At 42.1% G+C, this 14,759-nt stretch overlaps 1 protein-coding gene across 1 annotated transcript; it reads left to right on the top strand.

Moving 5' to 3' along the window:
* The first annotated feature begins 9,170 nt into the window (after window positions 1-9,170).
* Window positions 9,171-14,759, top strand: myl1 (myosin, light chain 1, alkali; skeletal, fast). Its single transcript, XM_070837608.1, has 6 exons — window positions 9,171-9,406; window positions 10,189-10,216; window positions 12,036-12,179; window positions 13,276-13,449; window positions 13,556-13,633; window positions 14,205-14,759. The coding sequence occupies exons 1-6, from the start codon at window positions 9,278-9,280 to the stop codon at window positions 14,231-14,233; spliced, it is 582 nt and encodes a 193-aa protein (XP_070693709.1). The 5' UTR covers window positions 9,171-9,277; the 3' UTR covers window positions 14,234-14,759.

Here is a 14,759-nt window from a genome sequence, read left to right as displayed (position 1 = left end):
GGACAACTTCATAAAAATGTCGACACATGAGGAAATATTGATTACATAAACAGCCTGCATTTAAGGACGCTGAAAAGGAACCAAATCAAATTGCATGCCAACTGAGAATGAATCCACCTGCTTACAGAAAACCCATCCACAGTGCTTTCAGTGCAACAAACTCTCAACAGCCTTTTCTTTGAGGCCGCTTGCCTGCAAAAAAAAAGAAAAAGGCAAACTGACCATAGACAGGCTGCATGGTGGAGGGATTAGAGTAGCCTGTGTATTTGCTGATCACTGCAAGACTGGTTCTCTGTGGAGAAGGCTGCCTGACTGCCACTCTGCTGGGTTCAGCAGTCTGAACAAAGTGGGTGTGAGTAATAGGACCTGTGTAGATCAGGAAATGCCTCCACACTCCAGAAATTGGACTTGGAATAATAGATTTTGCTCTCTTTGTAACTTTGTAAAAGCTACGATGCCATTTGAAAATCAACTTAAACTTTAAAAATGCAAAGAGGAACAGTATGTGGCTGAATTTCCTTACATTTATGTTCATTAACTGCAAATGCATACACATATATGTTAAAATCTAATTCCTAATTTCGATATGCTTTAGTAATGTGTGGGTCCTCTGCATTTGTCTAAACTGACCCCCCCCCTCCCCCTGGTTAACTACAGATCATGTTCCCCCTGCAATAGATCTGTGGAGCACTGCTGACATCCAGTGGTAACATTTGTTTAAAAGATTCAGAGGGATTTTGAGTCAGTAAACAGTGTTGTAGTGGCAGGCTTGATGCATACGTGACAGTGCAGAGCTATATATATGAGTTATAGTGGCAACTGAGGGGCCTCTAGTATCATTTAACTGCCGTGTGTAGTAAAAGCCGTAACAGCTTTACAGTTGGCATTGCACCTACAATGAAGTCTTTATGTAGAGCAGAGATATATATTCATGTTACGTAGGAAGTGATACATTAAAGCACAGGATACGTGTCTTTATTTACACAACAAGATATTTACTATCCACTGCTTAGTGTTACTGCTATGGCTTCAAAAGGGCCGACGAGCCTGTGCTGGTCCTCAGTGACTGTTACATTGGTTGTAGGAGGCTAGTTTTTTTTTCAACAAAAAACACCCAACAGAAGGTTTGTATGTAAGTAAATCTGATCTAAACTAGTCAAAGAAGTTTGTCCTGAATCAGTATAAAAATCAGACTGATCATGATGATTAGACTGCTTAGATGAGGAGACTCTGAGCTGTGGCTGTTTTTCTCAGATTTGTAGTACTGCCCTACATTTTTTTGGACATTTTTGGATCTTCCGTGACCACATGGTACACATGTTTTGATGCCACTTTAAACATTTAAAGGAAAACAAATGTAAGAAATCCAAATCCATTAGTTGGCTATGGTTTGCACTTGAGCATTGGCATGAAAAGTTTGGGTTTTTAAAGAGACCCACAAGCATTGAGTGAAGGGGAAATATCCAACATTAGCACATTTATTCTGGTGAACCTTTTACATTCACTGATATTATCTCATCACAGACCCCAGTACACACTAATATTCATTACTGATTCCTCACCTCCAATTACAGTGATCAATCATGAGCCCGTTTAGAGTTGTCCTTGAGAATAGAGATCACACAGCAGATCGGTAAGCCTCTTAAACATGGGAAGTACTATTGGAATTACACAGGCTTCATGTTAAGCGTGTAAATATTTTTAGACAGCGAGAACATGAAGCCACTCGACACTTGACGAGGCAATAACTTAAAACATGAGTTATTTTCCTGCTGTAAAATATAGTATAAACACAGATGAAACACTTCACTTTTCTTTATTGTTTCACCTCTGACTTTTTTTTGTAAAAGATGCTGAAAAGTTGTAATGACGGAGAATCACACAACACACAGTTTGCTCTCTTATATTTACAAAACAAAACTTTTAAGTCTGCATTATATAATATCAATATCACATGAAGGTTTTTAATAAGTGAAAGGATGTAAGCCAGTGCTGATAAAGGTTTATACACCATTTCACACAATCATGCTATACTTCCAAGCTTCCTGCTTACACTATAATAAACTCTACTCACAAATGAGTTTTTTTTTTCCAAATTATTATCATTTTCACCTCAGAATGCTTTGATGCAACAGTCATGCCGTCAAAAACAGCCCTGGCTATTTATCATCAATAATGACAGAATCGCATACAATGGAAAATTGTTAGGTGATGATTGGGAGAACATGAGAAGCCTGTGCAATGTACTGTATGGCCCTTTATTACTGGGAGGGCTGTGATTAGCTGGCTAAATTCCTCCACTGATTGGCTGGGGCGCGGCCTAATGAGCTCCAGTCTGTCCTCAGCGGAGGGAGCCCACATTGTCTGCGGTTTCAAGTGTGAGTTTCAGATGGTGACCAAGCTTAATGGAGGACGTGAATAGACCGGCAGGATCCCTCGCCATCCTCTTTGCCAGGTTTCCAAGCACAGACCTGGCCCTGAGTTGACAGAAGTAATAGATGAATCTTCCAAGGATCTGTGATGACGTTCGTTCGGTGCGGGATTAGACTGACAGACCAGTTTGGAGATATTATCATTTCATATATTATTGTAAGACAAGTTTATTCGTACAGCATCAAACTGCTTTACACATACACAGACCAGGAGAACAGGATTTACAGCGAACTTCAAGATATGAATGGATAGTCCTGCATTTGATTTCATAAAAGGGAATGGTACACAGAAAAGTTTTAAGCCTCGAAAGTTGGTGCAGATAAAAAGTTTTGTGGCGCAGAAAACTGAACACTTAACTTTGGCTTTGGGGACTTGAGATGCCTGGATGGTTCATAACATAGCGGCAGAAGGAATGCATTATGTTCCTTAAACATTCTGTGTTAGATATAAGCCAATCAAAGTATTTTAAATTCAGTGTTGATCCAGTAGTGGTGGTAGTAGTAGTAGTATTACTAGATGTATTAGTCACATTGAAAATTGTACAGCAAGTTTCCTGGACCAGAAGTAAGGTACGTTCAACATGAAGTATGACCAATACATTGATCAAATTAACCACTCAACAGGTCTATAATTACGTCTAAGTGGCTCACTGAAGCCTCCATGGCTGTAATGGGGTTGGCATGTATACTATTATCATCATCAACTGTACTTTGCTCTCATCCTGAGTCAGTGTTAAAGTATACACTAAGGAATCAGGGTACAGGAAAGGACCTAAAATGTTTTGTCACTCCATCTGTGTCCATGAAGGCATTTCTGCACCCCTACTAACAAAAATCTACCTTTCTGTCCTGGTACAAAATGTGCCCATTGGAAAGGTAAAGAATTGGTACCTAATGAGGTAGAGCTGGAGCGACATGCCATTTTATACCTTTATGGAGCCAATGCCAGCTGACATTGGGTGAGAGGCAGGGTTCTCGCCAACCACACGCTGTAAGCACGGGGAGCACATACAAAGTCCAAGCCGTCGGCCAGCGGGTTACAACCCGCTAAATAAACCTGGTGGTTTATTTTTTATCCTACAAAGCTAAATAAACCGCCTTACTGCTCAGACTTTATTCACCAACATGTATTTGAAGTTTACACCTTTAAACAAAATCAATATTTTATTTTACTTGTCACTATATTGTTCTCCTAGAACTAATTTGTCCTTAGCAAATGAAAAAAAGTGGTTTTCAACATTACGCTGAAGCATAAAGCCAAAGGATCCATTCACTAATCAACAAAAGTGCAACAAAATTCCATTTAGATCAAGATTCTGCGATCACAGATTTGTTGCATCATTTGTTAAAAGTTATGAACCTTTAAAATTAAAACGTCCACAGTTATCACCTTAAGAACCATTTCTGTAATTTGTTTTGCTTAATGTACCTTTGGATACAGAAATGATACCCCTATATCTCTGTATGTATGCGTTGTCAATTTAGAAGAAAATCCACACACAGTGTCACCATTCTCGTTATGGGTGATGGCATCATGGCATTAAGACTGTGTGATTGTCCTGTCTGGGAAAACAACTTCAGTCTCCAGAATTTACAAGGAAGACCAAGTCATCAGCTGGAGAAAAAGAAGAAGCGGGAGACTGATCGTCTCTTTAGGCCGCTATCGGACTCCCTTCCTCTGCATTGATGTAGTGTCCCCGACAAAGAGGCCAGCAAGTAGAGCTTTGTTTAGCCTGCCCCCATCTAATTCCTGTGTGGCCATGGGAGGGCTTTAGAGAGAGCGAGAGAGGGAAAGAGAGCATGCGGGCCACAGAGGCTGCATCAGCCCCCTTAAGGAGCCATGGCCCCCGCTCTTAGAAATCCCAAGAAACTTCACACCTCTCTGTAGGGACTATAAATAGGCTCCATCTGTGCCCCCAGGCTCAGTTACAGCCTCATTCCTTTTGGCATGGCTGGAGGGCAGGGAAGGAAGCACTGAGGGTTTGAAAAGGGGAGGGGGTGGGACAGAACCAGTATCCACATTCTACTCTCTAGTCAACACAGATGGCCGATTGAGTGAACTCTGCTGCAAGTTTTGTAGCAAAGGAAGTCCATTGGTGCTCTTTGTCATTTCCTTCCCTATATCAACCTTCTCAATGCCCCCAACCCTCGACAGAGCCAAAATGCCAGTGACCTGGGAGCATCCACCATCTTTGAAATCTTACACCACACTGCACTTGTAATTTTTTTCCTCAGGCTCAGGTTCTTCATGCCGGTAACACGAATGACATTTCTTCTGTTCAACGAAAGTTCACGTTGGGATCGAGATTCGAAACACTGCGCACTGATGACGCTGAGAGGTTACTACAAATGCATAGCAGCATACACAAGCGTAAGTGTTGCAGATCACGCTGTCATTCCTGAGTGGAGACAGTTATAGCGTCTGTCCTGAGGCAAACCTGGAGGTGATGTTATGAAATGCCCTGCTTGTGCCTCCCAAGGACAGATTTAGAGGGTGAAGAGGTTACAAGGAAAAAAATGAATCCAAGAATACCAGTTTAGAAAAGAATATCCCCAAAAACACTTCCTCTCACATCTATCTTCGGTCTAAACTGACACAATCCAAGAAAGCGTCTTTGTGTTAGCTGATGAAAAGCGGCCTAATTCACCATGGTCTCTGTCTTTATTCGATTAACATATTTTTCATCCTCGTGTGTGAGATCCAGTAGCCTGCAGCATCCCTTTCTTGGCTGCAACATCTCTCCAGAACGCTCATGCAAATTAGGTGAAATTATTAAAATGAAATGAAGTTTCTTGCTAATAATACTTTTTTGTTTAAACACAAACCATTTGTTCTATTCCATCCTGTAATATACTGTGCTTTTTACTTCTACTTCTACTTCCGCTTTTTACTACTTTTACCATCTGCTGATTCTTAAACATTCCTATTATCCCAGTGGGATCAAGCTCAAAATAATATCTATGATAATGTTTGACACATGGTTGTGTTGGCAGAAGCTGACTTCTTACTTTTGTGTATGAAGGGCAATGTGGGTGTCACTTTATGGTGGGCAAGGTTTGCTGAACAAATTCATTTCTACCTTCGTCTTTTAAAAGGAAGAGTGGATTTACAACTGTGTTGGCTCAATAGCTCTAAAGGAAAAACTTATTTGACTGGTTAAATTAAAGAAGGGCTACAGAACCACGCTTTCAGAGCACTGGCTATGTCGGCCAACTGGAAGAGCAGACTGCCAAAGTAGGAACAGAGGTCAAGTAAAAAATATCAAGAGCTCTGACAGCAGTCATTCATGGTCTTGGCCCTAACCATGATATTTATAGATCAGTATTGTTTGAGCTTGGAGAGAAGACATGCTAACCAGCCACTTGCATGACATGTGCACTGTAATAAGTGTTTGGTAAGAACATTAGCCTTCAATAATACAAGCTTTAGTTCATGTTGATTGGTTTTTAATTGGGTTTAAGTGTAAACTAGATGGCACTGAGCACACACATTGTACAATGAAACTGAAAGATCTGCTCTACTACTAGCTACAACCTTTGGTCAGTCAGTTGGCTCACCGCGCCGCACAGGCTGAAACATCTCAACAACTTTTGGATGGTTAGACATGGAATATTGAACAGATGGTTATAGTCAACAGAAGATTAATCCTGTAGACTATGATGATCCCCAGACATTAAATTCGGCACTAAGAGTAGGTCAAAGTTTCATGTATCCTGTGAAATATCTCAACATCTACTGGATGGATTCGCACAAAATTGCACATTCATGAGATTCATAGTCCCTGGAGGATAAATCCTAATGACTCTTGCTTCCTGACATTTCTCTAGCAGCACCAATAGGTTCACATTTCCTTCAGGATCAATTAAGTTGATCTTATCTTATCTTATCTTTCTGGTTTTTAGTGAAAAGTGTCACCAACTGACTGAGGCGAACATGACATTTCAGACATTCATGTTCCCCCCAGGATGAATTGCAGTCACTTTGGTGATCCCTTAATTGTTTATCTAGTGCCATCACCAGGTCAACGTTTGTCTGATACCTCCGTTTATGACTAAAATTAGAGACGAAAGTGAAGAAGAAGGTGGTGAACATAGTGACCATTATACCTGCTAAGCATCAACATGTTAGCTTTGTGTTTGTGAGCATGTTAGCATGCCGACCTTAGTCATGTTTTCTGTTTCCTTTACAGGTGATTGTGTGCCTTAAATACTAAACTTTAATAGTACTGGCGTAGCGTGGTCAAACATTTTGAGCCTATGTTACTGTATTCTCACAGATGTGTAGACACAGACCTGCGTGGTGAAAGCCAGTTTTTATATGCTGACACAGTGAAACAATGGTTGTGCTGTTACTCATGCTTCTGTCTTGAATACATTTTTTCAGTGAGTAATAACAGTCCATAACCTGCACCTGAGATGCTCCCCTGACTTGCATAAAGACAAAGGCTTCGCTAAATGAAAACAAAAGACAGAAAATACAACCTCTTGCTCCCAGGGACCATTCATTTGAATTTCCACCTCCCTTACCTCAGTCTTCCATCATGGACATTAGTGGTGGTCACCATGGGTGGCTGTTGAAATTAATCTTCACCTGGCATGTATCGCTGCTGTGCCCTTTATCATACAGTTGATGTCCCGCACCCCCCATCACCACCACCACCCTCAAAAGGTCTGACCTCACATCTCGAGTATGGCTTTCCCAAAGGAGCTGAACACTGATGATGAATAAGTGGCCTAAAGAGTTAGGGCAAAGATCGGTTATCTTCACTAATGTGATACTTAAAATGACTCAGTAACAGTACACTAAAACGTATTTAGAAACCTGTTTGTTCAGGCAGCTGGAGGAAACATTAACAGCGGACTTATCTACTCTTTAAAGAGTTCCTTTTGTCATTTGTCATGGGGACTGGCAATTGGAACTGAAGTTGCTTTGGCAATTGTAGCAACATTCAGTGTGTTAACACACAAAGCCCCTTTGGATAAATAAAAACAAACACTATGTGGATATCTACAATGCCCCTGTCTGAAATGAATTACTTTTCACATTCAACTCTGCTCTGTATATATATGATTCACACAATAAAACTTTTGTCAAATAAATTTGAAATTGTTTTCATAAGTTGATCTGTTATCACATCTTAATAAAGCCTGGCTCTACCACACTGCTGAATCCATTAATATTCTATAGTGGAGCTCAGATTGGACTGCAGCACAGGTGCAAGGATCGGGGCAGAGTTTCTATAGGGGGGAGGAGTGAAGGGAAGTCAGAGAAGGTGCAGTGGGGTGCCGGGGGTGAGCCCAGATGACAGCTGAGGGACTGAGGCTTTCTCTGGCTTGATGGGGTCAGTGAAAGCAAGTGGGGGAGGGATGGAGGGTGGAGGAATTTATGCAGTTCCTTCGTCACCCGGCCCTGTCATGGTGGTGGGGGGCAGGGCTGCACCGCTGGCACTGTGAGACAGATATAGACAAGAATTAAGGAGACAGAATTTGCACTCTTAGCCTTGTCTGGGTTACTGGCATCAGCAGCTGAAAGCCCCTCTAGATCTCCATCCTGTGCTTGTACGTCACATCCTCACCACTAACACAAAGCCCCAAATTGAACACAGGTGCTGCTCTACCCAATGCACATTCAGTGACTAGAAATAAACAACGGCACATTATTAGAAAGACACCACTTCAGCCACCTGTCAACCGAAAGCCCGGTACAATGACAATTTATCAAATAAAAATTTGAACTAGTTGTGATCTGTGGCTCCTGGTTGTACATGTAAATGTGTTTGTTTTAGCACCTTGCTGAAGCCAGATAAGAGGCTCATAGTGAGTAAAATATTCAAATATGTCATGCTTTTATGGCACCATTACAACAAATACACATTTTCACCAAATTCACCCAGATGTAGGCGAATTAAGTCTTGAAACTCTATCGATTATATACTATATTAGAATAAATGTTAGTTAAGTGCTTGGCCTCACAGCAGTTGGCAAAGAAGGAGAGAAAGGAGAGGTGCAGCTGGAGATGATTTACACTCACACCATTAATATTATGGTTAATAAAAAATCAACTGCAGTACATATCAGATCTATTCGGATACGATAGTGCTCGGGGCTTATGACGAAGGTTTCTGGGAAACCCTCCTGGCCTTATTTCCAGTATCTTGGCTCAAACCATGCACTGAAACATTACCTTCTACCTGAGGCTGGAGCTAACCGGAGTGAGGGAGCTGTTGTGAAATTCCACACATGATTTACTGTTTACTTTAATAGCGAAAAAGTTCTCTCTGTCTTTCAGCGCTCGATTCAGGCTTTAATGAGGCGCTCTCCTTGAGAGGCAAGTTGCCAATTAGAGAGATGTTTGTCACGTGAGATTATAAAGAAGGCTAAATGAGCCCAACATGATACGTCTTTTAACATTTGCAAACCTTAAAGTGCTTAATCAATCCTCACATAGTCGAGGATGTTATCCAGGCTGTGCGTAATGGTGCGCATTTCTGTGCGTAATAGTGGAACTACAGGAACGCGCATGGCCCCAGTTGACCTTCCAATGTTTTCGTTTTTGATTTTCGATATATGGCATAAATAAACACTTTCTGGCCCGCAGCCCTATATTCCATGTTTAGAGCGGACTCCTCCACACACACACACCCCCCCCCTCCCATCCGCTATCCAATCCTTACACAGGGACAGCGTTGACGGGGGGCAAGAGGAAAAATAGCCTCATATATATACGCCCCAACGGTGATTTCTTGCTCCGAGTCCCCTCCACTCTGTGCTACGCTCCTTGTGCTGTCACCCGAACCGGGAATTGTCTGTGTCACCGGGACAAAGTCGTTCTACCATCACTTGAAATGGCACCCAAGAAGGACCCTAAGGCCCCCGCCAAGAAGGCCGAACCTGCACCCGCACCAGCACCAGCACCGGCACCCGAGCCAGCCCCTGCTCCTGCGGCTCCCGCTGTCGACCTGTCCGCCGTCAAGGTACAATGATCATGAAAACATGAGTTCTGCAGTGGGGAGGGATGGAGATAGGATGATGGCTGCTCACGAAGAGCTGGGATTTGACTTGACAGAGCTAGACCGATTTTAGTGGATCCCAGAGAGGTCCTTGAGGGAGTAAACAAGCAGTGCTTTTTTTTTAAAAAAAATTTAAAAACAACTTTTATTTCACACATTTGATTTTAGAGGTCATAGTATTTACAGGGCAAATGCTGCCTAATTGCACAAGCATCATATCCCGGAAAAAGGATTGTGGTGTTCAGTGGGGTTTTTAGTTTAATACAACTGGCAAAGTATGAAATTTATTACATTTATATGAACACCTATGAGGGGGATGCACAAGTAATAGTTAGTTAGTGGGAGCAGCAGCAGGTTTGAAGGGCCACACTCAGAGTTGCACAGGGGTATGAATGACTAGAACCATGGATAGCTCACCATGGTGTAGACCACTCCCCCCGGCCCTCTGGATTGGACTACCAGAGTGGTGGCTGATGTGTGATGGCATCGCAGGGTGACACCAAATGTGGACATGTTAATGTAGCTAAAGATGGACCTCCACAGATCGGATGCCACCATGCAAAGCTAATTTTGGCAAAGAGACAAGTTTAATCCCTGTGCAGACCTGTGATTAATTAATTAAGTGGGAACGTCTGGCTATGCTGGCCTTTTGAATAAAAGTGGTTGTGCTGCTGATTAAATGGCACATGAAATCACCTGCACTTGTATATCATTAACTAATATGTCTCCGTTGTGTTGGCTTCTAGGTGGAATTCAGCGCAGACCAGATTGAAGGTAAGTACACCTCATTTTACCTTTGCACCTGCATACAGTCCATGAAACTCAACTCACCTTTGCCTTAAATATCTCAGAGCCCACTGTCTGTCAAACCAGAGGAGCCATCAATATCATACATCACTATGCATGAGACTAATACTGTATGTTTGGGAGTAAAGCAGTGTAGAATACTTTGTACCCTCCCTTAAAGATGAACATTAGCTCAATGCCAACCTGCAACAGGCTATGCAGCCGACTGTGTTCATGGCAGACGGTCACCTCTGTCTCTTTTATGTTGTGTCATTCCATGAGAATAACAGATATCTTCTGAAATCTGATATTGGCTATGGAGCTAACAAGCCATCCCAGTGTCCAGTAAATTTTTGGTAAACTTTAAACTGTCACCTTGAATGTTACATCACCAAGAAAGCATCCACGGGATGGTGGTCTTTCTAAATGCAAGTTATAATGAAAAATGTACATATCAGGTGATGGTCAGTTGTAAATGCTGCAGGTAGTGGTGTATAAAAAGCAGTGTATTCTGCAGCCTTTTATTCTAAACAAATCCAAGCTTATTGTACTAATTATCACCAACCAGAGCAGACAGACTAAATTATATCACTTATTAACCATAGCTGGAGGCCACTGATGTGGAGGGCTTCATTTAATGACTGCAGGGCACAGTGTCACATATGAAATCAACCAATCCCTGTGTCCTCATATTAACTGGAGATTGTTTATTGTCCGCTTGTTGGTGACAGGGCAATCTGTGTCACTAGATCACTGACACCAAACCAAGATATCACATAGCATATTTTCATGGCAGTCAAAAATCTCAGCAGCTCTTTTCAGGGATTACAGAATCTAGAAGAATAGTGTGTGATAGAAAGAAAAACCTGCGTGCCATCGGTGCCACTGGACACCACCGGAACAGACCTGTCGTCTGGCCAGCTGCTTGTGACACTGCAGTCAGCATTCCCTACTTTTACTCAGCTCACTCACAGAGGACCTTGCCTTTAAAAGGAAGGGGCTCATATTCTCAGCTATGTTTATCAATTCCAAGGTGGTCTTTTAAAAGAGCCCGCAGCCCCGCTGAGCGAGAGAGAGAAAGAGAGAGAGAGAGGAGACAGCTGAGATAGAAATAGTCTGAAGGGTGACGGAGCTCGACAGGAGTCAGTCCATTCAGCCCATAATACCACAACCTAGAGAGATGTCTTGCCCTTGTTATGTCTCCTGCCTCCACCTGCTGGAAAGCGTGAAACTGCTGCAGCAAGACTTGGTAAAATGCAACCCACTGTCTCCAACTGTGGGGAAAATGCATTTTACACACATTATAGAAAATACTTATACGTAACTACATGGAATTTATTCAAATACATTTTGAGGCTGGTGAGGCTGATGATATGACTTCACAGGAGAAAATATAAATATAATCTCTTTTAAACACATACAAATAGGCGTAAACCAATTATGCAATTAAATGTAAAATGCTACTTCACCACTAAATAGACCCACTTGTTTCTCTTGCTTTTCTAAAAAATTACAATTACTGTTTTAATTCAACACTATAATCTATAACAACACACAAAAAATAAAATGAAAACACCCCTAAGTTGATTTCAGTTTCAAAGGAATTACCACAGAGGATATAATACTACAACAGTCGAATCATTTAACGCAGATGTTATAAAAATATTACATTGCACAAAATGATAGGTACAGGTCACAAGGTACAGGTTGATCATTACACGCTCACTACTGAACACCAGAAGTCTGTTCATAAATATGAAAATGTTGGATTCATGAAGATGATATGCTCTTCCCCTCCTCTCCGCAGACTACAGGGAGGCCTTCGGTCTGTTCGACAGGGTGGGTGACAACAAGGTGGCTTACAACCAGATCGCTGACATCATGCGCGCTCTGGGACAGAACCCCACCAACAAAGAGGTGTCCAAACTGCTGGGAAACCCAAGTGCTGATGGTAAGACATATATTTAGTATCATGTTCTACCACTGATGGCATTGAAGATTTCTTTGTGATTGTGGTGCGGTTTGGTGTATTTGCTAATCTTTGCCAGCAGCACTTATACTTAACTTATATTAACACTTAATAAATATTGTTAGAACCGATCCGTCATTGATAGGGAAGACTGGTTTGAGGTGATGTTTAGAGTGTGTGTGGTAATCCCCGGTGTTCACAGTAATGTGATTTTAAAAGATGCACATGGTGCAAAGTTATTGTTTAGGAGGGGAAGAAATTATCAGTAGCTGTTTCTGTAGCTGGAATTGGAAAGTTCAGTTAAATCCACTGTTATACTTTTATTTGAAATGTGTCTGCTTATCAAAAATCTGTCTTTTAACACATGGAACAGATCTGTCTCAAAAATTAAGTAAATGTAGAAGGGGCAAAATCTCCACCAGTTAATAAAAAGTATATTTGTGCATACTCACAGGCTGAAAATCCTACAACTTTTGCTGCTTGCTAGTAGTTGAAATTGTGACCTTGCTGCATGCACTGTTCCACCCAATGAAGTATGGCTCTGTGCTCTATGCACACAGTCTGCTGTTGTCACGTGTCCAGAATTTTTTTTTTGTCAAGCTGTAGGGGTCAGTGCAACAACGTTTTTCTTCCATTCAAGAACTGGTCTGGTGTTGTTCTTCATACTGCATATTTTGTTAGGCTTTTGATCACACACATTGCTTGGTAAAATTGTAAAAAAAGCAGAGAATTGCACTTTTGATGCGTGCCTTTGCACATGCACGAAGACAGGCAATGACGCAGGCCTTAATCTCTGCAACCTTTAAACCAAAATGGCACCAGGATGCTCAATCATTACTGACAGATGCAGCACTGTGCCTCACTCTGCACTGTGGCACGGGATTGTAGCCAGCCTGCAAAATACCAAGTAGTATCATATTGTAAGAAATAAAGAAATAAACTGTGTGGGATCTGTCCAAGATGGCAATTTATCACTAAACCTCACTATGTTCCATCATGAACCTGCGAAAACTGTCTGCAGAAAAAGCCGAGCCTGTGGATACGTGTTATTGATGCTGAAAATGTGTTGACAATACAGACATGAACAGCAAGAGAGTTGAGTTCGAGGCTTTCCTGCCCATGCTCCAGACCATCATCAACAGCCCAAACAAGGCAGGGTTCGAGGACTACGTTGAGGGTCTGCGTGTCTTTGACAAGGAGGGCAACGGCACAGTGATGGGTGCTGAGCTGCGCATTGTTCTGTCAACACTGGGTGAGTCAGGACAGGGCACTGGTGTGTCTCTCTGTATGTGTGTGTGTGTGTGTGTGTGTGTGTATGTGCGTTATTAATACTGGCCGTCCGGTGCCTCCCTCTATAGGAGAGAAGATGACTGAGGTTGAGATCGATGCTCTCATGGCAGGACAGGAGGACGAGAACGGTTGTATCAACTATGAGGGTGAGCCACAGTTTACAACATTACCACTAATAAGACTGTGCACGCTTATATAACAGTCAGTCAGTCAGTATTCATACACTAATTGGGTATTATTTAATCAATGACAATAGTCCACCGTATCACTTTTCGGTGGCACTGGAGGTCATTTTGCTCAGAGAACACCTCTCAGTTTGTGGAAACAGTTTTGAAAAATAACCTTGAGGATATCTCGACCTCTGCTGCTTTGATTTGACCATCTTTTTTTAATTATGTCTCTTATGAGTCACCCATCTTCATGGAAGTGCATAACTAAACTGATGAGTGCCTCTTTAAATGCTTTCTTAACTCAGAAAGTGAGGTGACAATTTCCATTTCCACTGATATTCCAATAAAGTGAACATGCATTTCGTGTGTATTTTGTATGAAACATAAAGCAGCCCATACACATTTGTCTTACTGTGTTGTAGTCAATATCTCAACTGTTTTATGTAATTCATAAATTCACGGCACATTTAAAAGTTTTCAAGTCTAAACTCACTCATTTTCCCTCTCTCCTGTCCTCTCCGTGCGCTGCCCTGGTCTTCATCTGCAGCCTTTGTCAAGCACATCATGTCTGTGTAAGGACCCTGCCACTGCGGTGGTGAACATCGTATATGTGCAGACCCCATGGTGTCGCGACATCCACTCGCTGCTTCCTGTGCCACCTGAGGATGCAGGGGAACAAAGGACTATGAGATGTCATTTCCTGAACCCTTCTTTTGTTTTGTTCTACACTTTTTTTCTCTTTTGTCCAACTGGTGCTTTTTTTCCCTCTCCTGCTCCTCCACCTCCTGTTGTCTGGGAAACCATCCCGACTTCCCTTCGAGACGTTTCTTTCCTCATCGTAACCCAAGTCCCCCTGTTTCATTGGGGTCTTTTTTTTTTATCATCAGTGGTTTTCACAGTGGAACGGTGACGGAGGCGAAGGTAGGATAATTCCCTCCTGTCACTTACTGTCTGGCTGGCTCTCCGTCTGCCGGTAAAGTCACTTGTGTGGCCCAGGACTGGCCATCAAAATGAATCTACTTCTCACCCGACCCATCCCTAGGTCTTAACTTATTGTATCCTCTGCCATTTCAAAATAAACTTTTCACGAACTCCCATTTTA

Source organism: Pempheris klunzingeri, chromosome 10 (assembly GCF_042242105.1).
Source record: "Pempheris klunzingeri isolate RE-2024b chromosome 10, fPemKlu1.hap1, whole genome shotgun sequence".
Taxonomy (NCBI): Eukaryota; Metazoa; Chordata; class Actinopteri; order Acropomatiformes; family Pempheridae; genus Pempheris; species Pempheris klunzingeri.
This window is presented reverse-complemented; position numbering and strand designations above follow the sequence as displayed.

What these genes read in the sequence shown, in the direction of transcription:
- myl1 (XM_070837608.1), top strand. Translation starts at nt 9,278, where the DNA reads ATGGCACCCAAGAAGGACCCTAAGGCCCCCGCCAAGAAGGCCGAACCT. An exon ending in TCGACCTGTCCGCCGTCAAG is followed by an intron (nt 9,407 to 10,188) that starts GTACAATGATCA and finishes GTTGGCTTCTAG; the next exon opens with GTGGAATTCAGCGCAGACCA. An exon ending in CGGTTGTATCAACTATGAGG is followed by an intron (nt 13,634 to 14,204) that starts GTGAGCCACAGT and finishes CTTCATCTGCAG; the next exon opens with CCTTTGTCAAGCACATCATG.